The 23,675-nt window shown below is 43.2% G+C and overlaps 1 protein-coding gene across 3 annotated transcripts in view; it reads left to right on the forward strand.

Moving 5' to 3' along the window:
- pik3c3 (phosphatidylinositol 3-kinase, catalytic subunit type 3) overlaps window positions 1–23,675 on the forward strand; it is a 155,634-nt gene that overhangs the window by 14,083 nt on the left and 117,876 nt on the right. Inside the window, exons 2-4 of one of the 3 annotated variants that reach the window (XM_069924228.1) lie at window positions 11,243–11,431; window positions 18,233–18,376; window positions 20,838–20,967. In XM_069924228.1, the coding sequence (XP_069780329.1) occupies window positions 11,243–11,431; window positions 18,233–18,376; window positions 20,838–20,967 (463 nt within the window). The remainder of the gene's footprint in view (window positions 1–11,242; window positions 11,432–18,232; window positions 18,377–20,837; window positions 20,968–23,675) is intronic. The other 2 variants (XM_069924229.1, XM_069924230.1) reach the window with 2 other exon arrangements.

A 23,675-nucleotide genomic window follows, 5' to 3' on the forward strand; every position in this document is an offset into this window, starting at 1 on the left:
GCACAGGCTAGTTGGCAGAACAGTTGAGAAACAGTGGAAGACTTTCAGAGAATTTTCACATTGCTCAATAAAAATATATTCCCTTTTTAAAAAAAAAACAAGGGCAGTAAGAGAGGGAAGAGTCAGCCTTAGTTAACTAAGGAAATAAAGGAAAATATAAAATTAAATGCTCTTGTGTGTAAGTAGCCCAGTAGTGGGAAACTGAAGGATTGGGAAAACTTTAAAAGGCAACAAAGGACAACTAAACAAGAAATAAGGAAGGGAAGAAGGATTATGAAAATAAATTTGCATAAAATATTTAAAAAAGCAAAAACGGGTGGCTTGAGTCAACATAGATCCCTTGGACGAGAAAGGGAAATTAATATGGAGTAATGAGGAAATGGCTGAGCATTGAATAGATATTTTCTCAGTCTTCATGGTGGAAGACATGGCCAGCATGCTAAAGAGTGGTGTTAGGGATGCAAAGGGAGGTGAGGACCTCAATAACTAATTGTTATAAAAAGAAATAGTGATGAGCAACATAATTGGATTGAAAGTGGAAATAAATACCCTGGTCCCAGGGTACTGACGGAAATGATGGAGTTATAGCTGTTGTGTCGGTAATCATTTACCAATCGGCAGATTGGAATACAGCAAATGTCATGCTACTTTTTAAAACTTCTATACTCAATGTTTTGATTTATAAAGGCTAAGATACCAAAAGCTTTCTTTACACCCCTGACCACGTGCAACACCACCTTCAGGGAACAATGTATATGCATTCCCAGATCTCTGCTCCTCCACTCTCTTCTCTGGTCTACCATTTACTGTGTATGTCCCATCCTGATACACTCTTCCAAAGTGAAACACCTCACACTTAATCTGCATTAAATTTCATCAGCCATTTACTGGCCCAATTTCCCAGTTGGTCCAGATCCCTCTGCAAACTTTGAAAAATCTTCTTCACAGTCCACGATGCTTCCCATCTTTGTGTCATTAACAAACTTGCTGATGCAATTCACCACGTTACCACCTAGGTCATTTATATAGATAACAAACAATAATGGTCCCAACACAGATCCTTGAGGAAGTCTACTCAACACACATCTCTAGTCTGAGAAGCAACCTTCTACCACCACTCTTTGGTTTCTTCCACCAAGCCAATTTCAAATCCAGTTAGCAGCCTCTCTATGAATACCTAGCGTCCTAGCCTTCTGAATCAACCTCTCATGTGGACCCTTGTCAAAAGCCTTACTAAATTCCATATAGACAACATCCACACCCTTTCCCTCATCAACCTTTTTGGTAACTTCCTCAAAATTCTACAAGATTTGTTAAACACAACTTACCTTGCACAAATCCTTGTTGACTGGCCTTAAACAGCTGATGATGGTCCAAATAACTATATATCTTTTCTCTCAGAAGTCCTTCAAATAATTTACATACTACTGATGCCAGGTTCACTGGCCTATAATTGCCTGGTTTACTTTTGGAGGCTTTCTTAAACAGCAGGACAACATGAGTCACTCTCCAATCCTCTGGCACCCTGCCTCTGACTAAAGGCATTTTAATTATGTCTGTCAGGGTCTTGCAATTTCAGTACTTGTCTCCCTCAAGGTGTGGGGGAATATCATATCCGGTGCAGGGGATTTATCAACCTTTATTTGTTGCAAGGCAGCAAGCACCTCCTTCTTCTTAAAAACCATATGCTCCATGACACTTCTATTTGTTTCCCTTCCATCCTTATTTACTCTGCCAGTTTCCTGCGTAAATACCGATGCAAAAAAAAAAAATGTTTAAGATCTTCCCCCATTTCATGAGGCTCCACACATAGTTGACCACTCTGATTTTCTAGGGGCCCAATTTTGTCCCTTACTATCCTTTTATTATTAATATACTTGTAGAAACCCTTTGGATTTTCCCTCACATTATCTGCCAAAGCACCTTCATGTCTTCTTTTTGCTTTCCTAATTTCTTAAGCATTCTCTTGCATTTTCAATACTCGGCAAGTAGCTTATTTCCTCCTTGTTGTCTATACAACATTTAGATCCCTCTTTTTCTTAACCAACTCTCCGACATCCCTTAAAAGGCAAGTTTTCCTAAGTCTGTTAACTTTGCCCTTATTCCTGGTAGGAACATACAATCTCTGCACTCTCAAAATTTCATCCTTGAAGACCTTCCATCTGCTGGATGAATCCTTTCCAGAAAATAACTCATTCTAATTGACTCTTTCAAAATCTTCCTCATTTCCTCATTTCTTCAACTCGAAGACCAGACCTATCCTTATTTCATAATTAACAAAACTAATGATATTATGGTCACTGGATCCAAAATGCTGGACCCTATTGTACTTCTGTCACCTGACCTGCCTAAAAGACCAAGTATTTAATCTGCTCTTGTTGGTAGCTCTATATATTGATGTATACAATTTTCCTGACAAACTTAAACCCATCCAGTCCTTTTTATCCATGTGAGAGTCTGTTTATGTGCAGAAAGTTTGAATTTTTTTTTTTTTTTTTTAAATACACACACCAGTCTGCTATCTCCCTATAGATTTGCTGCTCCACAACTCTTGGACTATTTTGTGGTCAGTAATACAGCCCTTTCCTCAACTCCACCCATATGGCCTCTGTAGACAAGTTCATTGCAGTCCTGGCTATGCACAGCTGTGATATTTTCCCCTGACTAGCAATGCCACACCTCCTCCTTTTCTCTTTTGCCCTCTATCCTGTATGAAACAACGGAACCCTGGAACATTGAGCTGCCTCTCCTGCAACCAAGTCTCACTAATAGCAATAATATCATAATTCCACATGGCGATCCTCGCTTTAAACTTATCCGCTTTCCCAAAAATACTCCTCACGTTAAAGTAGATGAGAGACCATTTCTTTCCCGCACAACCCTGTCTTTACATGCTGTCCTTGTATAACTCTCATTGTCCTCCATATTACTATCTGCTCTAACACTCAAGTTCCCCTCCCCCTGAAACAACAATAGCAAAACAACCTGCAAGGATGTTAATGTCCTCCAGTTCGGGTGTAAATTGTCTCTGTAGGAGAGCCCAATTAACCAGAAACTTGAAGCCCTCCCTTCTGCACCATCTCTTTAGCCTCACATTAAGGTAGATTACCTTTGTGTTTCTCGCCTCACTAGTATATAGCACAGGTAGCAATCCTGAGATTGCAATCCTGAAGGTCCTCTCCTTCATCTTTGCTCTCAACTCCCTGAACTCTCCTATCAGGACCTCCTCACCCTTCCTGCCTACATCATTAGTCCCTACATGGACTATGACACTATCCCTTCTGAGAATCGGGAATATGCAATTGGAGGTATCATGAACCCTGGCACCAGGGAGGCAACAAACCATCTGAGATAATCAATCTCTCCCACATAATTCTTGTCTGTCCCCCTTACTATCAAATCCCCTATCACAACTACATTCCTCTGTTCCCTCCTTCCCTTCTGAGCTGAGGGTCCAGGTCCAGTGCCAGAGACCCGACCACTACAACTTTCCCCTGGTTGCTTGTCCCTGCCAACAATATCCAAAACAGTATACCTATTGTTAACAGGAATGGCCACAGGACTACTCTGCTCTCTCTGCCACTTCCCCTTGCCTCTCCTGACAGTCACCCCAGCTGTCTTCCTCCCTACACTGAGGGGTGACTACTTTCCTGAAGCTCCTATCTACACAACCTCTGCTTCCCAAATTATTCTGAGTTCATCCTGTTCCAGTTCCCTAACTCATTCTCCCAGGAACTGCAGCTGGATGCTCCTCTTGCCAGTGTAATCGTCAAGGACACTTGTGCTGCCCTTTACATTCCACATCCTGCAATTGGAACATTGGTCTGCTCCAACTTCTGGCTAGATAACTTGACTATTACAATAATCACAATTAATTAAAGAAACTTACCACCCTGACTTTGAGGAGAAAGCCGGTAAGAGTCCAAGCCACAATGATACTGGCTACACCAAGAGCTGTCCCACCTTTTATTGCCCTACCTGTTAACTCGATTGCTTTCTAGCCCTAATCAATTGTTTCAATTGAACACTGCCCTAATCAACTAATCTCTCACTGTTCAAGGAGCAATTAAAGTAAGTGGAAAGGAACTTACCTTTTCAAACCTGGTGCCCAGACCCTGCTGATGTCATTTGCCTCTGTATAGTCAGCCTTCTCTACAAGTTAAAACTACAATAAAAATGGCTGCCCTGTGAATCTTCCCCTGGGTCCACTCACTACATCCTCACACAGCAAATGTGTGATAAGTGTATAACTAAAGAAGGTACACAGTATCATATGTTCTGGTTATGTCCTTAATTTTCAATTTTTGGGAATGTGTATTTCGTCTTTAGTTCTTATTTCTTTCTTTGGCTTGGCTTCGCAGACGAAGATTTATGGAGGGGTAATGTCCACGTCAGCTGCAGGCTCATTTGTGGCTGACAAGTCTGATGCGGGACAGGCAGACACAGTTGCAGCGGTTCAAGGGAAAATTGGTAGGTTGGGGTTGGGTGTTGGGTTTTTCCTCCTTTGTCTTTTGTCAGTGAGGTGGGCTCTGTGGTCTTCTTCAAAGGAGGTTGCTGCCTGCCAAACTCTGAGGCGCCAAGATGCACGGTTTGAGGCGATATCAGCCCACTGGTGGTGGTCAATGTGGCAGGCACCAAGAGATTTCTTTAGGCAGTCCTTGTACCTCTTCTCTGGTGCACCTCTGTCTCGGTGGCCAGTGGAGAGCTAGCCATAGAACACGATCTTGGGAAGGCGATGGTCCTCCATTCTGGAGACGTGACCTACCCAGCGCAGCTGGATCTTCAGCAGCGTGGATTCGATGCTGTCGGGCTCTGCCATCTCGAGTACTTAGATGTTGGAAATGAAGTCGCTCCAATGAATGTTGAGGATGGAGCGGAGACAACGCTGGTGGAAGCGTTTTAGGAGCCGTAGGTGATGCCGGTAGAGGACCAATGATTCGGAGCCGAACAGGAGTGTGTGTATGACAACGGCTCTGTATACGGCGCTATTTGCCTTGGCGAGTCTGTTGTCTATCTCGTTGTCGAACCTTGCATCTGATGAAATGGTGCAGTCGAGATAGGTAAACTGGTTGACTGTTTTGAGTTTTGTGTGCCCAATGAAGATGTGAGGGGGCTGGTAGTCATGGTGGGGAGCTGGCTGATGGAGGACCTCAGTTTTCTTCAGGCTGACGTCCAGGCCAAACATTTTGGCAGTTTCCGCAAAACAGGACGTCATGCGCTGGAGAGCTGGCTCTGAATGGGCAACTAAAGCGGCATCGTCTGCAAAGAGTAGTTCACGGACAAGTTGCTCTTGTGTCTTGGTGTGAGCTTTCAGGCGCCTCAGATTGAAGAGACTGCCATCCGTGCGGTACCGGATGTAAACAGCGTCTTCATTGTTAATGTCTTTCATGGTTTGTTTCAGTATCATGCTGAAGAAGATTGAAAAGAGGGTTGGTGCGAGAACGCAGCCTTGCTTCACGCCATTGTTAATGGAGAAGGGTTCAGAGAGCTCATTGCTGTATCTGACCCGACCTTGTTGGTTTTCGTGCAGTTGGATAACCATGTTGAGGAACTTTGGGGGGCATCCGAGGCACTCTAGTATTTGCCAAAGCCCTTTCCTACTCACGGTGTTGAAGGCTTTAGTGAGGTCAACAAAGGTGATGTAGAGTCCTTTGTTTTGTTCTCTGCACTTTTCTTGGAGTTGTCTGAGGGCAAAGACCATGTCAGTAGTTCCTCTGTTTGCGCGAAAGTCGCACTGTGATTCTGGGAGAACATTTTCGGTGACACTAGGTATTATTCTATTTAGGAGAATCCTAGCGAAGATTTTGTCTACAATGGAGAGCAGCGTGATTCCCCTGTAGTTTGAGCAGTCTGATTTCTTGCCTTTATTTTTGTACATGGTGATGATGATGGCATCACGAAGGTCCTGAGGCAACTTTCCTTGGACTCAGCAGAGCTTGAAAAACTCATGCAGTTTGGCATGCAGAATTTTGCCGCCAGCCTTCCAGACCTCTGGGGTGGATTCCATCCATACCTGCTGCTTTGCCACTTTTCAGTTGTTCAGTTGCCTTATATGTCTCTTCCTGGGTGAGGACCTCATCCAGCTCTAGCCTTAAGGGCTGTTGAGGGAGCTGGAGCAGGGCGGATTCTTGGACTGAGCGGTTGGCACTGAAAAGAGATTGGAAGTGTTCTGACCATCGGTTGAGGATGGAGATCTTGTCGCGAAGGAGGACTTTGCTGTCTGAGCTGCGCAGCGGGCTTTGGACTTGGGATGAGGGGCCATACTCAGCCTTTAGAGCCTCGTAAAAAGCTCTGAAGTCGCCAATGTCTGCGCTGAGCTGGGTTCGTTTGGTGAGGCTAGTCCACCACTCATTTTGGATCTCCCGGAGTTTGCGCTGAAGATGGCTGCTTGCGCGACGGAAGGCTCGTTTCTTCTCTGGCCAGGACGGCTTTGCAAGGTGAGCCTGGTGGGCAGCTCGCTTCTTTGCCAGCAGCTCCTGGATTTCTTTGTTGTTTTTGTCGAACCAGTCCTTGTTTTTCTTGGAGGAGAAGCCCAGTACCTCTTCAGTGGATTGCAGTATGGCAGTCTTCAGCTGATCCCAGAGGGTTTCAGGGGACGAGTCCGTTAGGCAGATTGCATCCTTGAGCTTTGCTTTGAGGTTTGCCTGGAAGTTTCCTCTCACTTCGTCTGACTGCAAGTTTCCAACATTGAACCTCTTTCTGGGGGCTTTACTGTTCCTGGACTTTGGCTTGAAGTGAGGGTTGAGCTTGCAGCGAACCAGCCGATGGTCAGTGTGGCATTCCGCACTGGGCATGACCCTGTTGTGGAGCACATCTCGTTTTTCTCTTTCTCGCACCAGGACGTAGTCCAGGAAGTGCCAGTGTTTGGATCGGGGATGCATCCAGGTGGTCTTCAGGCTGTCCCTCTGCTGAAAAAGGGTGTTTGTAATGACAAGCCGCTGTTCTACGCAGAGCTCCAACAGGAGGCCCCCATTGTCGTTGCACTTGCCGACACCATGCTTGCCCAGGATTCCTGGCGAGGTTTCTGAGTCTTTGCCCACGCGAGCGTTGAAGTCGCCAAGGATGACAACCTTGTCGGCTGTAGGGGTGCGTTGAATGAGGTTGCGCAGATCAGTGTAGAACTTGTCCTTTTTTTGTTTGCCTCCTTTATTGCTAGAAGGGTCATATTAATGAGATAGAAAGATGTTGTCCCTCCCATTCACACTCCATAGTCGTGTGATGTGATAGCATGTCTGAATTTGGGAAAAAATAGATTCTGAAATGAATTTTAACTTTGTTTCTTGATGGGGTTGTTTTCTTAATTATTTTCAAAATTTGTTAGATAAGTTAACTTCTGGTTTTTGACCCCATTGGTTACTTTCATTTTTATTATCAGGCGGTGAACTGTTTAGCCAGTAGCCTCTGAAGGGAGGGGATTGATGATTAGTGTAGTGTTTTTTTAAGACATTTGCACTCTGCACAGACTACATATTCCTTGATCACTTGCCTTGCGTCTTCGAGTTAATTCAGCAAGTTGTGAGATTTCACATAATGATAGAATCTCGTAACACCAGGATGGCATAAATCATGAAGTTCTTTCAAACGATTTGATTGTATACTAGCGTAGGTCATGTGAGATAGAGCATCAGGGGGATCGTTCATCTGCAGCGGTAGAGAATATCAATAATCATAGGTAGAGAGTTCGATCCTCCAGCGCATGATTTTATCATTTTTAATTTTGCTTTCCAATTTTGTGTTGAACATGAAAGCTACCGACTTTTGATCTGTCTGCACTGTGAATCTTTTCTTTGCTAAATAGTGTCTCCGATAATGAATAGACTCTACGATAGCCTCTGCTTTTTTAATGGAGGAATGCCTCAGTTCTGGTCCTTGTAATGTCTGTGGGGGGGGGCGGGGGAGCTATGGGTCTACTGGCTTGGTTTAGTGTGGCATCTAGAGTGCAATCAGAGGCATCAAATTTGACTTGGAAGAGCAAATCCTTGTCAATAGAACACATTGAAGCTTTGGCAATGTCTAATTTAATGCTCTCAAAACCTTTGTGGGTTTTTTCTGACAAAGGAAAAACAGTGGTTTTAAAAAGTGGCCGTGCCTTGTTTGCATAGTTAGGCACCCACTGTATATAATAAGAGAAGAAGCCTAGACAGCGTTTGAGATACTTCTGTGTGGTTGGGAGAGGCAATTCCATGAGAGGTCTCATTCTTTCAGGGTCAGGGCTTATTTCACCCCTTTTGACAACATAGCTCAGTATAGGCAGGCATTTAGTGTGATACACGCACGTCTTTGTTAAAGGTTAAGTTTAGATCTTTGCCCTCTGAAGGAATTTATTAAAGTTACGATCATGATCCTCTCCCACATATGGTGACATTGTCAAAACAGGGAAAGGTGGCCTGTCAGTCGTGGGCATCCACCAACCCATCCATTTCTCTCTGGACAACTGATACTGCATTAGTAACTCCAAACGGAACTCTTCTAAACTGATATAGACTGCCATCTGCTTCAAACGCCATGTACAGTCTTTCTATTTTGATTGTAGGTACTTGGTGGTAGGCTGACTTTAAATCTATTGTGGAGTATATTTCATATTGGGCAGTCTGATTTCCCCATGTCAGAGATGCAAGATAGGGGATATGCAGTATCTGGCTATAGTCTACAGCCATCCAGTGTTTTTGCTCCATTTTTGACAACTACAACTTGAACATGCCAATGGCTTAAGGTTGGTTCAATGATCTTTTAGCAGTCGGTTGATTTTGTTCTTAATAAATTCTTAATCCCCCTTACTATAGCTTCTACTTGGTTTGGCTATAGGTTTGCCGTCTGGAGTTAAATTGGCAAAAAGGCGTGGTGGTTTAATTTTAAGAATTGATAGCCCACAGATTTTCTCCTGTGGTACAGTGATTAAAGGTAGTGGCCTGTTAAATGCTAGAATTATACTCTTCATTTGGCACTGGAAATCTAACCCCAACAACATCTGAGCAGTTTAACGTTACTCTACAACAGCTTGCAATTTCTTTCTTGAGTCATTGAGATTCCGTGCCATTAAGGGTACAGTTTAAGCCCAAAAGAGTTCACTGTCACAGGGTGGATCTAGCTGTCAGTACTCCCAGAATCAAATAAACATTCCACAGGTTTCCCATTTACCTTCACCTTCATCATGGAATGTTTCAACCTGTGGGATTTGTCTTGATCGAGGTGATAGACACCAGGATGAGACCACACGGCTGCAACATCTCGCAAGAGCTCGCCTCATCACCGGTCATTCCGCTTGCAGTCTCCGAGGAAGAAATGTCAAATGAGTTGTCGGTCCTCCAGGTAGTCATCATTGCCGTTTTGCCACGGCATCTCATCTTCTCCCTGGTATTCGTCTCTTCGCCTTTCATTTTCTAGCCTCTCGGCGCAGACTGGATGATAACTCCCGAGCTCGGCAGGCTCATGCAAAATACCCCCTTTTTCCACATCTGCCACAGTCAGCTCGTCGGGCAGGGCATTGTGAGTGCGAATGCATCATCAGCCCACAGAAGTAGCACCTCCTCAATCGGTTCCTTTGCAGCTGCTTGGTTACACTCAGCAGTGGGTCATCAACATGAGAAACAGACTTTGAGAGAGTAGCTTCAGCACCTTGACCTGCCTCATCCCCTGGGGCTTGAGCACTCTGAGGGTCTTTGTCTGCTGTAGGGTGACATTAAAAGTCAGGTCATGGGTCTCCAGTTGGCATTGTCTAATGTACTTCATCCACTTATGAAGGTGTCCAACGTTAAAGCGTCTCGATGAGCTTCAGCTGTAACAGTGGGGAAGATATAGGCTCTTGACAGCCCCTTCAGCGTGAGAGCAAAAGCATCGTCACTTTCATCGGAATGTTGCTTTTGGGTGTGAAGTTGGTGCCTCGCAAACAATGTGTTCTGTGCCATATCATAGTAGGTTCGGAGTAGACCCAAAGCATTCTGATATATGACTGTTTCTCTGATCACTTAGTAGGGAACCTCTCCTAGGAGAGTGACTAGATGATCCACCTTCACGGGGTCTTGAACCACATCGATCACTCGCATGTAATCTTCGAAGCCACTGATGAAGAATTTCGCCGGCTCTCGGAGCATCTTGACCTATCTCGAGTTTTCCAGGTTTCACGGAAGTATCCATAGTTGAGTCTGTTAATTAAATTGATATGCCATCAATAAAAGTTCAGACAAGTGAATGGAATAATACTTGGCTTTTATTAAGTACCTTAGTCTGGCCAGTGGGACACGGTGCACCATCTGTTATACCAGCAAGGTAGATAATCCTTCAGCGTTAGCCAATACACAAGTACATCTGTGAGTGACAGTCAGTAATAGTACAGTGGTTTTCAAACTTTTTTTTCCACTCACATACCACTTTAAGTAATCCCTATGCCATAGGTATTCTTCGATTAGCAAGGGATTATTTAAGATGATCTGTGAGTGGAAAGAAAAAGTTTGAAAACCACTGCTGTCGAGCAACTCAGTGAAGTAAGGCAAAGAATAACATGCTCCTCTTCTAAGCTTGTCTACTGTACTATGGCTTCTCCATAATGACAGGACTGAACACAGATTAGGCAACTGGTTTGTACAGCACTGCGCTCTGTATGCAATGGCCATCGTGTCTATCCTTTTTGTCTATCTGTGGCTTTAAGCATTACCAAACTGAGGCTATCTGCAAATTGGATGATCTCTTTTATCCATATCCACCCATAACCTCTGATAGCCTAAACTTCTTCCTGCCTCCTTTCTCCACCTTTATAGTCAGACACCTGCCTCCTTGGTTCACCTCTGGTCCCTTTGTCATCCCTCATCTTTATACTGGTCATCTTCCCTTTACACTCTGTCTTGATGCAGGGTCTCAGTTTGAAAGGTTGACATTTCCTTTCCCTTCACACATGTTGTTCAAACTGCTAAATTCCTCTAGCAGTTTATTTTTATGCTTTAGCAGTCTATTCTGCTTCAGATTTCAGCATCTGTCTTTTGCGTCAATTTTACGTTGCTGACCAGTTATTAATTCAATTGCAATCATAGAGAGCATCACTGTAAAGACGTGGCAATTTTTCTTCGTAATGTATTGCTTAAAATATTGCTATGTGCACTTAAGAATTTTGAGTTGTCAATGAAGAATATTAAGAATAACCAAACCGGATTTCAGAAAGAGAGAAAAACTTGTGTTTTTCTAAGTTTTTGAGTGTGGGTGGAGCATGATACATAAGCTTACTTTATTTTGCAATCTTGTGTCTATGTAGTGGAAGTTTGGAAGGAAAACGGGAGCCAAAAAGCTATAAAGCTCTTCTGGAGGATCCGTTGCTTAAATTCTCAGGCTTGTACCAAGAAACCTGTTCAGATCTCTACGTAACAGTCCAGGTATTTGCAGAAGGAAAACCATTGGCTCTTCCTGTTCGGACTTCTTACAAAGCTTTCAGCACTCGTTGGAAGTAAGTATACCTTGGGGTTGAGAGTAGTTTTTGAAATGTTTTCTGATTTAGCTATGCTCAGAGAAATTCTCTGTGAAGCACTTAAGAAAGCCCTGTAGAACTTTGACCTTTATGAAACATTTTAATCCTTGAAGTTTAACTTGCTAATGTTTATCTTTAAATAGTAGCATTGGTTTGCAGCAGCCTCATTGAATTAGCAAATCAGAATCTTACTCAAGATTTTTTTTAAAAAGTAACAGACAACACCGCAGCAATTGGTGGAATTTAACACTAGAAAATCAACTTTTAAAACAATATCTTGTTTCAAATTTTTATGGAGAAGGTTCAGTTATCTTCACTTAAAAGCTGAAATGTTGATAACAGGTCAGTCAGAATCTGTGGAAAGAGAAACATTTCAGATTCTAGATCTGAAATAGATTCTGGAATAGCTTGTTTCTGTGGTCTCTTGGTCAAAGAAAGTGTTGGGAAATGTGACTGAAGCCAAAATATTTGTGAAAATGCATTTTTATACAGTGCTATTATGGTGGTTGTATGAGGTAAAGGAGTACTGATCAATATTTTTTTAAAAATATGAAGTTCCTTTGTTCGAGGAAAGGGGAGGAAAGTCATTATTTGCAAGCTGTATTGCAGTTTTTACATTAAGATCAAAAGCAGGCTGTGACTACTGATTTGAGTACGTTTTTTTTCTTTAAGTGTGATCACTGCATTTTGACTTTTGACTTGTACTTCCCTGTGTTCTAGCTGTACTTAAAGTTTGAAGAAAAAACTTTGGCTTTCCACTTGAACACTTCAATGTGTAACTTATCAAGATAATTTTCTTTATTTGAATCTCTATTTGTCCTCACTATCTGAGCTATTTTCTCCTGTTTGTTTCTTTTTATGAGAAGTATTTTATTCGCTTTTGACTTTTTGCATGATCATTCAGGAGTTTTAAATGAATATGCTTCAAGAGCCAGTTATATGGGACAGGATCAGGTCCTTTGTTCTGACTCATCCATGCCAAACAAAATGCCTATCTCTGTTATTCTCATTTCCCCAGAACCCTCTATTCCTTTTCTATATACATGCATATGTATGTGCATGTTCAAATGCTTTCTAACAGCTGGGATTGTACTTTCCCCTGCTATCCTCTCTAGTGGCGTGTTCTATGAACCCACCACACTCAGTGTGGAGCAAAAACTTGTACTTTAGTTCTCCTTTCAGTCTTTCCCCTCTCACCTTGAACTTGTGTCCTCTAGTTTTAGACCCCTTTACATTTTGAAGAATATTGACTATCTTCCTTTATCTGTGCCCCTCATAATTTTATGAACTTCTATAAGACCATCCCTAAGCCTGCAGTGCTTCAGTAAGAACAGTCTGTCTATCTGATCTCTCTTTGTGAATAAAGCCTTTCATACGACTTTCGGGGGAATATTTTCTATACTTTTCCTCGTGATTTTACATCCTTTCTTTTGTGTGGGGACCAAAGTTGCTCACAATTATCCAAGTATTGCCCAGTCTTCAGCAACATGACCTAACACTTATTCAATACCCCTGACTATATAAAGGCAAGCAAGCTAAATATCTTTATTCACAGTCCTATCCTGTGTTGCAATTTTCAGGGAGCTTTGAACTTGCCTCTATCTAACACAATGCTTCTAAACTTTTTTCCCCCAATACTGCCTATATTAGATGAACCAAAATTCATGACCTCATGCTTGTATTGATTAAATTCTTTCTAGTCAACTTTCCAGCTGATCTCTGCCCCTTTATCCTTTTACAACTTTATTTGGTTTCTTCAACAATTTTTTGTGTCATCAGACCAGAGGCATTCTCTTTCAAGTAATTTACAAACAAAGACACAGCACACTGCTGGCCAGACTTCCAGTCAAAACAACTTTTCATGACTACCCTCTGTCTTCTATTATCGATCCATTTTTGGATTCTGAAGATTGCTGAACCAACTTGCAACCTTATTTAAATGAATGCCATATTAGATAAGATATTTTTTTTCTCTCCATTTTTATTTAAGTCAGATGATGATGGATTGAATATGTATTTCCAACATTTTTATTGATACTGTGGTGGCTCACCACAAGGCAGGCGAACCAGACCCGCTCGTAAGCCACGCAGCGGGGCAGCTAGCCAAAATGGTGCCGTTGGGGGTTTGTCTTCCTTCCAGCATGGGGCTCAGACACCCACGCTGGGGGACCACGTAATACCAAGGTGACGTCAGTGCCCTCCAGCGTGGTTCTCAGCCAGGTCCGGGCTGGGAGTATAAGTGCAGCCCAGCAGCCTGCAATAAACTAGTCAGCTCACTGACCTCAACCCGTCTGGTTGCGTGTGTTATTGCAGGAGCAGTGTAGCCGCTGCTACAATTGGTGACCCCGACTGGTTCAAACGTCTTTGAACCCATCATGAGCGAGCCTGGGATCAGCGCTATAGCCACAAAACTGCCTGAATTCTGGGTTCAGGAGCCAGAGACCTGATTCGACCACGCGGAGGCCCAGTTTCACCTCCGCCAGATTTCGTTCAACACAACCAAATTCTACCATGTGGTCACTGCTCTGAACCAGGTCACTGCCAGACGCGTGCTGCACCTTGTTCAGCACCCACCTGCCGAGGACAAATAAAAGACCAGCAAGCGAGTGCTTTCCGGGTCCCACGGACTATCCAAACACCAGCATGCCCCTCGGGTGCTGCACCTCGATGCCCTGGGGGACAGGTCCCCAATGGAACTGATGGACGAGATGCTCATGCTCATGGGTGAGCACACCAACTGACCACTCTTTGAGCGCATCTTCCTTGAACATATGCCCAGGGACATCGGCCACTGCTGGTCCAGGAGAGCTTCTCCGACCTGAGGAAGAAGGCCTAGAAGGCCCAAGAGCTATGGCTTGCATGATTCTCGGAAGGCTCAGTAGTCCAGCAGGTCATGAGGCATGGGCACGACCACCCCAAGCCCACCCCTAGCACTATGGTAGAGCACCCGACCCCTGCAGGGGCCCCCAAGAGCATAACCAAGGCCACAGCATCTGCTTCAGGCCTCTGCTTCTACCACCAGCGCTGGGGAGCCAAGGCTCAGAAGTGTCATCTGCCCTGGTCGTTCCAGGGAAATGATCAGGCTGGCTGCTGTTAATGGTTGCGGTAGCTGGCCAAGGACACAGCCTTCTCTACTTGCAGGACTCAATCAGCGGCCGGCAGTTCCTTGTTGACACTGGAGCCCAGATCAGTGTCATCCCTGCCACAGCCATTGAATCCAGGAACCGACCTCGTGGACCACCCCTCTGTGCGGCCAACACAACGGCAATCTGGACATATGGAGACAAGATAGTCCACTTCCAGATCGGCCAATGGAATTTCGCGTGGAGATTCACTGTCTCGTCCCTCCTGACTGCTTTCCTGGGTGTAGACTTCCTCCTCGCACACAGGCTTCTGGTGGACATTCGAGGTAGGTGCCTGGTGGACGCCTGTACCTTCCAGGCTGTTCACCTCGATGCCTCCCGCTCGGAGCAGCCACAGATGACCACGATCAGCTCGCCCAGAGACGTTCCAGCGGATCTTGGACGAGTTCCCGCTGCGGAAGCAGATCGCAGGCTGGGCCAGAACATGCACCCTGTTCTCCGCTACCTCACCATGCCACAGGGTGTTCCACAACATCCCCATCCAGATCCCGTTGATTCACGTCAAGGCACGCCGGCTCCCGCCTGACAAGCTCTAGGTAGCGAAGGAGGAGTTTTCACACCTGTTGGAGCTGGGGATCATTCGGCAGTCCGACAGCCCATGGGCCTTGCCACTCCCCCTGGTCTTGAAAGCCTCTGGTGGCTGGCGTCCCTGCAGAGACTATCGACGGCTCAACAAGGCAACTGTTCCTGACCGTTACCCCATCCCTCACATCCAGGACTTTACGGCCAACCTGCATGGTACGAGGGTCTTCTCCAAGGTTGTCCTGGTGCACGGAGTACATACCCAGGACGGCCATCGTCACCCAATTTGGCTCGTTCGAATTCCTGCGCATGCCATTTGGGCTCAAGAACGCCACTCAAACTTTCCAGCACCTCATGGACTCTGTGGGCAAGGACTTGGATTTTGTCTTTATTTATTTGGACAACATCCTCGTCGCCAGCAAGGACCATGCACAACACAAGGCCCACCTGCGTGCCCTTTTCTCCCGGCAGGCTGATTTCGGCCTTACCATCAACCCGGCCAAGTGCCAATTTGGGAAAAAGTCCATGCAGTTCCTGGGCCATACCATCATGACCGAAGGAGCCACGCCCGCTGCTGCAAAGGTCGCCATTATCAGGGAGTTCCCACGCCCAGACAACCTCAAGGGGCAGCAGGAGTTCGCGGGTATGGTCAACATTTACAACCGCTTCTTCCCGGGAGCTGCGCGCATCATGCAGCCGCTGTTCGCCCTCATAGCAGCCAAGCACAAGACGCTCGCTTGGAACCCAGAAGCCTGCACCGCATTCGAGGCCACCAAGGATGCCAATGGAAATGCTGCCATGCTTGCCCACCTGCACACTGACCTGCATATGGCACTCTCTGTCGATGCCTCTGCCACAGCCGTCGGTGCCGTCCTGGAGCAACAGGTGAATGGACATTGGAAGCTGCTAGCATTCTTCCGCCACCTGTTCCGCCCACCGGAACACAAGTATAGTACATTCAACCATGAGTTACTGGGCATGTACCTGGCACTGTGGCATTCTGCTATTTTTTGGAGGGGAGGACTTTTACCATTTTCACTGACCACAAACCCCTCATCAAGGCACTGGTGATGGCAAAGGATCCCTGGTCGCCCCGTTAGCAACGTCATCTCTCCTTCTTGTCGGAGTTTATCACCGACATTTGGCACAAGGCGAGGACGGACAATGTGGTTGCCGATGCACTCTCGCGACCGGCCATCTGTGCGCTGACGCCCGGCCTCGACTTCGACCAGCTCACCCGGGACCAGGAAGCTGATGAGGAGACGAGAGCCTTCAAGACCACCATCACCGGCCTGTGGTTCTGAGACCTTCCAACACCGAGTGGCGAAGGCACCATCCTGTGCGATATCTCCTTGCGCACCCCGCAGTCAGTGGTTCCCCAGCAGTGGCGTAGGCAGGTCTTCCGTCACATCCACGATCTTTCACATCCGTCCATCAGGTCCTCAGTCCGGATGGTGGCAGAATGGTTCATATGGCTTGGGCAGTGGTAGCAGATCGTGGGCTGGGCCAGAACATGCACCCATTGTCAGATGTCCAAGGTGCACAAGCACACTAGGGCGGGAAGCATGTCCGGGAACAGTTCAGCCTCGTTCACGTGGACATCATCGGGCCCTTACCCATTTCCCGGGGCAACCGTTACCTGTTTACAGTGGTGGACCCCACCACTTGCTGGCCTGAGGCGATCCCGATGCCAGACGTCTCCACTGACTCCTGCTCCCGAGCACTGTTGCATGGTTGGGTCGCCCGGTTTGACGACCTAGCTCACCTTACCAGCAATTGGGGCACCCAGTTCATATCTGCGCTCTGGGCACAACTCACCAACAGGTTGGGGATCAGCTACACCGCACCACGGCCTACCACCCCACCATGGCCTACCACCCGCAGGCCAATGGACTGGTCGAGGGTCTGCCCCGCCACCTTAAATTGGCGCTCATGGCCCGCCTCACTGGTCCTGACTGAACAGACAAAATGCCTTGGGTGCTCCTGGGCATCCGCTCCACTCCCAAGGAAGATCTGCAGGCGTAATCAGCTGAGCTGGTCTACGGTGCGCTACTGGCACTACCTGGTGAGTTCGTCAATGCACCTCACAATCCTCAGTGGTCACCACACGAACTACGTCCTCACCTCAGGGCACACTTGGACTCCTTCGAACCTCCACTGCTGCCCAGGCATGGTACCCGCCTGTCCTACATTCCTGGCAAACTGCTTTCCATGGAGTACGTTTTTGTTTGGTGGGGCCCGACCGCGTCACCTCTGCAGCGACCATACGAAGGGCCATACATAGTTGTACAGTATTCTGACTTGATGTTCATGCTGGACATGGGCGGCAGGCTGGAGCAGTTTACCATGGACAGGCTGAAGACAGCGCACCTCGATCTCACTGAGCCCGTGGTCGTTGCCCAGCCCAAGAAGCGAGGCCGCCTGGCATAAAAGGACATTGGCACAAGGCAGGCGAACCGGCCCCACTTGTAAGTCACACGGCAGGGCAGCCTGCCAAAATGGCGCTGTCGGGGGTTTCCCTTTCTTCCAGCACGGGGCTCAGAAACCTGCGCTGGGGGACCATGTGATGCCCAGGTGACATCAGCGCCCTCTGGCGTGGTTCTCAGCCAGGTCCAGGCTGGGAGTATAAGTGCAGCCCAGTAGTTTGCAATAAACTAATCTCCTCACTGAGCTCAACCCGTCTGGTTGTGTGTGTTATTGCAGGAGCGGTGTAGCTACTGCTGCAATACTTTAAATTTGCAGCATTTCAATTTTCCATCTGTATATGTAGTTCTTTTTTTTTGTAGTTTTTAAAGATGTGATTTGTCCCATTGTTGATTTTTACCTGTATACAATATTAAAAGTGTGATGCCAAAAAGAATCATGAACAAACACAATGTTAAGCTAAGTTGTACAGGTTATTCATTTGTTGACTTTCTCCCTGTCCTTTGTTTTTAAATTATTTGATAGACTGATGTTAACTTGATTTTTTTTTAAAAGTAACTGTTCGTTCTAATGGAATAGTAATCCTGAAGCAATGGGATAAAATCTAAATAATTTTGAAGGTTAACACAAAACACAAAACAAACAATTTGAGATATTTGAGAAAAATAATGATAATTATTTTGTTTTCAAGCTGGAATGAATGGTTAAAATTGCCTGTAAAATATCCAGATTTACCACGGAATGCTCAAGTAGCTCTCACGATTTGGGATGTTTATGGACCTGGTAAAGCTGTCCCTGTTGGAGGAACTACAGTTACTCTTTTTGGAAAATATGGGTAAGATGAATTCTCCATCGTATGATTTTGCCACATGATTGCGAAGTGAACTAAAATATATTGCAGTTCTCGTGTGGAGAAAATCAAAATGGCCATTTCTTGCTGATTTATGTGAATGCCACATGAGCAGCATTTTTGCCCCAGAGCAATTTGTACTTTAAAGCACTGTATGTGTTTCTGTTCCATCCTTAACCCTAAGAAAAGGCTTGTTTTCCTTCAATACTGTATATCCTTAAATCTACCAAAAATCTACAAGAAACACTCTTTCGTTGCAAATGATGAAGTGTCCTTAAAACAAAATTTTATTTTACAAGAATATTCAAGGAAGTGAGCTTCATATTCTAGATGGATGAGAATTTTCCCAACGTTACTTTTCCCAAGTTTTCTAAAATTCTGTATTGTAGTCTGATTTTTTTTTTGTGTGGTTAAAAAATGAAACAATTAGAGGTGGTTATTAGAATTTTATACACACTTTGCTTTTGGGAGTGGTGAGGTTCAAGATTTCTTAAAATAGGCAAATTTTATCATTTTTTTTAAAGTTGCAAGAGATCTCTTCTATTTCAAAATGAAACAATTTGTTACACATGGCAGCGTTGCAAAATAGAACAGTTTACAATTAAGATCATAAGAGGAGCCGCAAGTGACTTCAATCACATGGCTTGAAATTTGTCTCTGATTTGCTGAATAGATTTGTTGTGTGTAATTCATATTCTGTTTCCTTTTAACGTTTTCTGTTCTGGAGTAAATTTAGTTAAAATGAGCAGTTTAGTTTTACATGTTGATATGTTTATAAATATGGAAGTCATTTTGCAATATTAGGATAAAATCAAGAGTTCCTCATTCTAATTTATTGAATTGAGTTTTTTGCTCCATTCTTTAAGAATGAAGTAGCAAGATGTTTTTAAAAAAAAACATTTGTTTTAACTTGTTTAATACAGAATTTACAAATGGGTTTGTCACATTGATATATGCTTGAGAAAAAAAAGTGTAGAGAATGGCAAGTGGCAGAGCAAAGTACAGCACAGGAACCGATCTTTTGGCCCACCATATGGTTCATATCCCACTGTTCCCTGCTTCTCTGTGTGCCTGTCCAATTGCCTCTTAAATATTACTTTTATACCTGCTTCTACCACTCACCTAATCATGTATTTGAGCCACCTACCACTTTCTGTCATTAAAATAAAAGCATGCCTTGCATATCTCCTTTAAACTTTCTCCTTCTCACTTTAAACCTTTTCCCTCTGGTATTTGACAATTCCTCTCAAGAAGGGAAAAGAAACCCAAGCTATTTATCCCATCTCTGTCTCTCTCATAATTTTGTTTACTTCTACCTGGTCATCTTGCAGAGAAAACAATCCAAATTTGTCCAATCTCTCCTTGTTAGTGAATAGTCTCCAATTCAGTCAACACCCTGATGGACCTCTTCTTCACCCTTGACAAAGGTTCCACTTCCATACGACAGGAAAACAGATATTAAAATCAAATAAAGCAAATCTTGTTTGGATAGCTGGAAAACTTCTAATGCCTATTGGATGAAATTAATGTAAACTGTAGGGAGATGATCTGAATGTTGATGATAGAAGCACCCATCAACCTCTTCTCACCTGCATTCATATATTCCATACCATCTCCTGCTATACCACCCCCCTCACCTCTTTCTACTGGCTCTTTCCCTTTATACTCTGTCTTGATTCCAGGTCTTGACCCGAAATGTCAACTGCCCCTTTGGCTCCACAAATGTTGCATGACCTGCCAAATTTTCTTTGGGAGCTCTTTTTTTTTAAGATTCCAACATCTCCAGTCTCTCGTGTTTACCTTTTTTTCTATTGATTAGTAAGGATGGCAAATTTTCTCCCCTGAGGGATGTTGTGCTTTTGACAATTTAGTAGTTTTTTGGAGTTCTAGTTACTTGGACAAGTTGTACTTCCAAATTGCAGACTATTAACTACTTAAAATGCTCGGCTGCCATGTTGGGAATTGAACTGTGGGCTCTGAATAGTTAGTCCAGGCCTCTAATTTACTAGTTCACTAACTTGACTATATACTATCACCATGATGAATTTATAGTTTACTTGGGCCATATTTATGGTGTTGCTTGTAGTTCTGCTCATTCAACTGGGAGAAATAAATGGAGGGTATTAATTGATTATGAAAATATCAACCAAACAGGTTCCAAGATTGTGCTCATTTTATTTCTTCTAATTTTGACAAATTTTAATATAGAATACATCGTGTATCTTTTACAACTATAACAAGTTTTGAGTTCCCTTACAGTTGCTATATTGACTGGTTGCTATATAAAGTATTTGTATAGTTAAATACTGTCTGGCCTATTGGCACTTTCTGAAGTTAGATTTTTCTCGTGACTCCTGTCTCACAAAGAGCGCCATTGATAATCGGTTAATTTATGTGCTTTGGATGAAATTGTCATTGACATACTTCTTATGTTTTTAATTTGCAGCATGTTTCGACAGGGTATGCATGACTTGAAAGTTTGGCCAAATGTAGAAGCAGATGGGTCAGAACCTACTAAAACAGCAGGCAGGACGACCAGTAATGTATCTGAAGATCAAATGAGTCGATTAGCAAAGGTAAAATTTCCACTGGGGTTATCCGTTTATATATTGCATTCATACGTTAGATAAAGCTTTTTTCTATACACTTGAGGATTTGTTGGCAAGTCATTCTCAAGGAGAAGAGTGTTTAGCATAATTCAATCTCATTGCATTGATTATTTGAAAATACTTTATATCTGAAATGTTTATCAACTTAGGTAATTAAATATTATAAATAAGAAAAGGCATCGCCTAAGCAAGGCTTTTGTACTTGTAGCAGTCCAATGAATTGGCAGTTGGTATTGAAGATTTAATTTACTTCAAAAATATTTTAAAAATTAATGAAATGAGATATTCTAGATGAATGGTGGCATTAGAGTTTGTATTTGCAGAACTGGAAATAGTAGAATAGCACCTGAAAAGTAAGTAAGTTGAAATTATCAAAAAGAAGGTGATTGATATTGAGGAAAATTAAGCGGCTTGCATTTTTTTAGGAAATAAAAACATGGATGCAATGCATGAGATGTTGGTGAGTTCTGGCAAGTTAACTAGCTTAAGCTAGTTGCAATCGCCTTGTCCCTTTGTATTTATTTTTGATTCATGGGAACTTGATGCTTGTTGTAAATTATCTTTAGAAGTTTAAAATATTCAGGCATCATATATGAAATAACTACACGACTCCATACATCTGTACAAAATACACACCAGCTTGGAATTTTGTTCTTTGATAAATTGTAGAAACTAGACATCCTATTGATTATTAAGAATAACATATTGAGATTTTTAAACAAATTTATTCTAAAATAAATGATACCTTCAGGGAATTTTATTCCAGATCATATACTTTTGAATCTAGTAATGATAGTTTAATAATGGACTTTTTGGACTGCCTAACTATTCCCAAAACTTTCTCAGAATAAGCATACGAGTCTGGTGGCATCTATTTCCAAAGAGGAAATACTTTTTGCTATTTCTTCTTTACTATCAGGTAAATCCCTCAGACCTGATGGGTATCCTGTTGAATTTTTAAAATCTTTTTTTTCTAAATTACTTGTGCCTCAATTAAGTTCTGTCCTTAATGATTCATTTAAAAAAGGCAATCTTCCACTTTCTTTTAAATAAGCTTGCATTTCTCTGCCGATCAAAAAGGGGAAAGATCCATTTGAATGTTCTTCCTATATGCCTATTTCTTTATTGAATGTTGACATTTTAACTACATTTATCCCATAAACTAGAGAATATTTCTGAAGATCAAACAGGCTTTATTAAAAATTATTATTTTTATTATAATATTCACCATTTATTAAATATTTAATGTTTATCCCCCACTCCTGTCCCTGATTAGACACTGAGAAAGCTTTTGATCGGGTGGAGTAAGGTTATTTATTTGCGACCCTGGAAAAAATTAATTTTGGATCAAGTTTTATTAAATGGATTAAATTATTATATCTATGTCCTACTGCTTCAGTTCTTACTAATCTTCAACAATCAAAACCTTTTAATCTTCAATGGGGTACTTGTCAAGGTTGTGCTTTAAGTCCACTGTTTTTAAATTTGGTTTTGGAACCATTAGCAATTGCCCTTTTAGAGTGTAAAGATTTTTCACGGATCTATAGGAAGGGCCCAAGTGAGACCTCACCTGGAATATTGTGTCCAGTTCTGGTCCCCAAATTTGAGGAAGGACAAACTCACTATAGAGGGAGTGCAGCGCAGATTTACAAGGTTGGTCCCCGGGATGGCAGGATTGATGTACACTGAAAGGTTGGAAAGACTGGGCTTATATGCAATGAATAAGGGGAGACATGATTGAGGTATATAAGATTATCAAAGGGTTAGACAGGGTGAATTCAGATTACATGTTCCCAATGTTGGGAGTGACTAGGGCTAGAGGGCATAGTTTAAGAATACAGGGAAAGCCCTTTAGGATGGAGATGAGGAGAATTTTTTTTTACTCAGAGAAGTGTGGATCTGTGAAATGCTTTGCCGCAGAAGGTGGTGGGAGCAGATTCACTGGATATATTCAAAAGGGAGTTAGATAAGGCTCTTGTGGTCAGAGGAGTTGAGGGTAATGGGGATAAGGCAGGGAATGGTTACTGATGGAGAATGATCAGCCATGATCTGAAAAATGGCGGTGCTGGCTCAACGGGCCAATTGGCCTACTCCAGCATCTATTGTCTATTGGCATTGAGCATAAAGTTTCCTTATATGCAGATCATTTTTTTCTCTTTTTATCTAATCAAGATGCTTCTTTACCAAGCATATTATCTTTGTAATCACAATTTAGTCAGTTTTCAAGGTAGAAGTTGAATCTGCATAAAATAAACGTTTACCTCAGAATGATCCTATACCAAGGTAATCTGATTTTTCTTTTAAGATTGTGAAGGGCCAATTTACTTGGTATTACAGTTACAAAGAGTTATAAATATCTTCTTAAGGAAAAGTTTTCTGTTTTATTTAATCATGTAAAATTGTTCTTAATGAGCTGGTCACCCTGATCTATTTCTATGATTGTTTGTATTCGTTCTATTAAAATGAATATTTTGTCAAAATTTATGTATCTTTTCCAATCTATGCTAATTTTCATTCCTAAATCTGTTCTTGATTTGCTTATATCTTGTATATGGCAAGGAAAACTCCCTTGCTTAAGTAAAGTTCATCTTCAGAAAGCCAAAAGGAATGGTGGTTTGGTGCTTCCCAATTTTAGATTTTATTATTGGGCAGTCAATAAACATAACCTGATTCTT

This window comes from Narcine bancroftii, chromosome 3 (genome assembly GCF_036971445.1).
Source record: "Narcine bancroftii isolate sNarBan1 chromosome 3, sNarBan1.hap1, whole genome shotgun sequence".
In the NCBI taxonomy this organism is placed as follows: Eukaryota; Metazoa; Chordata; class Chondrichthyes; order Torpediniformes; family Narcinidae; genus Narcine; species Narcine bancroftii.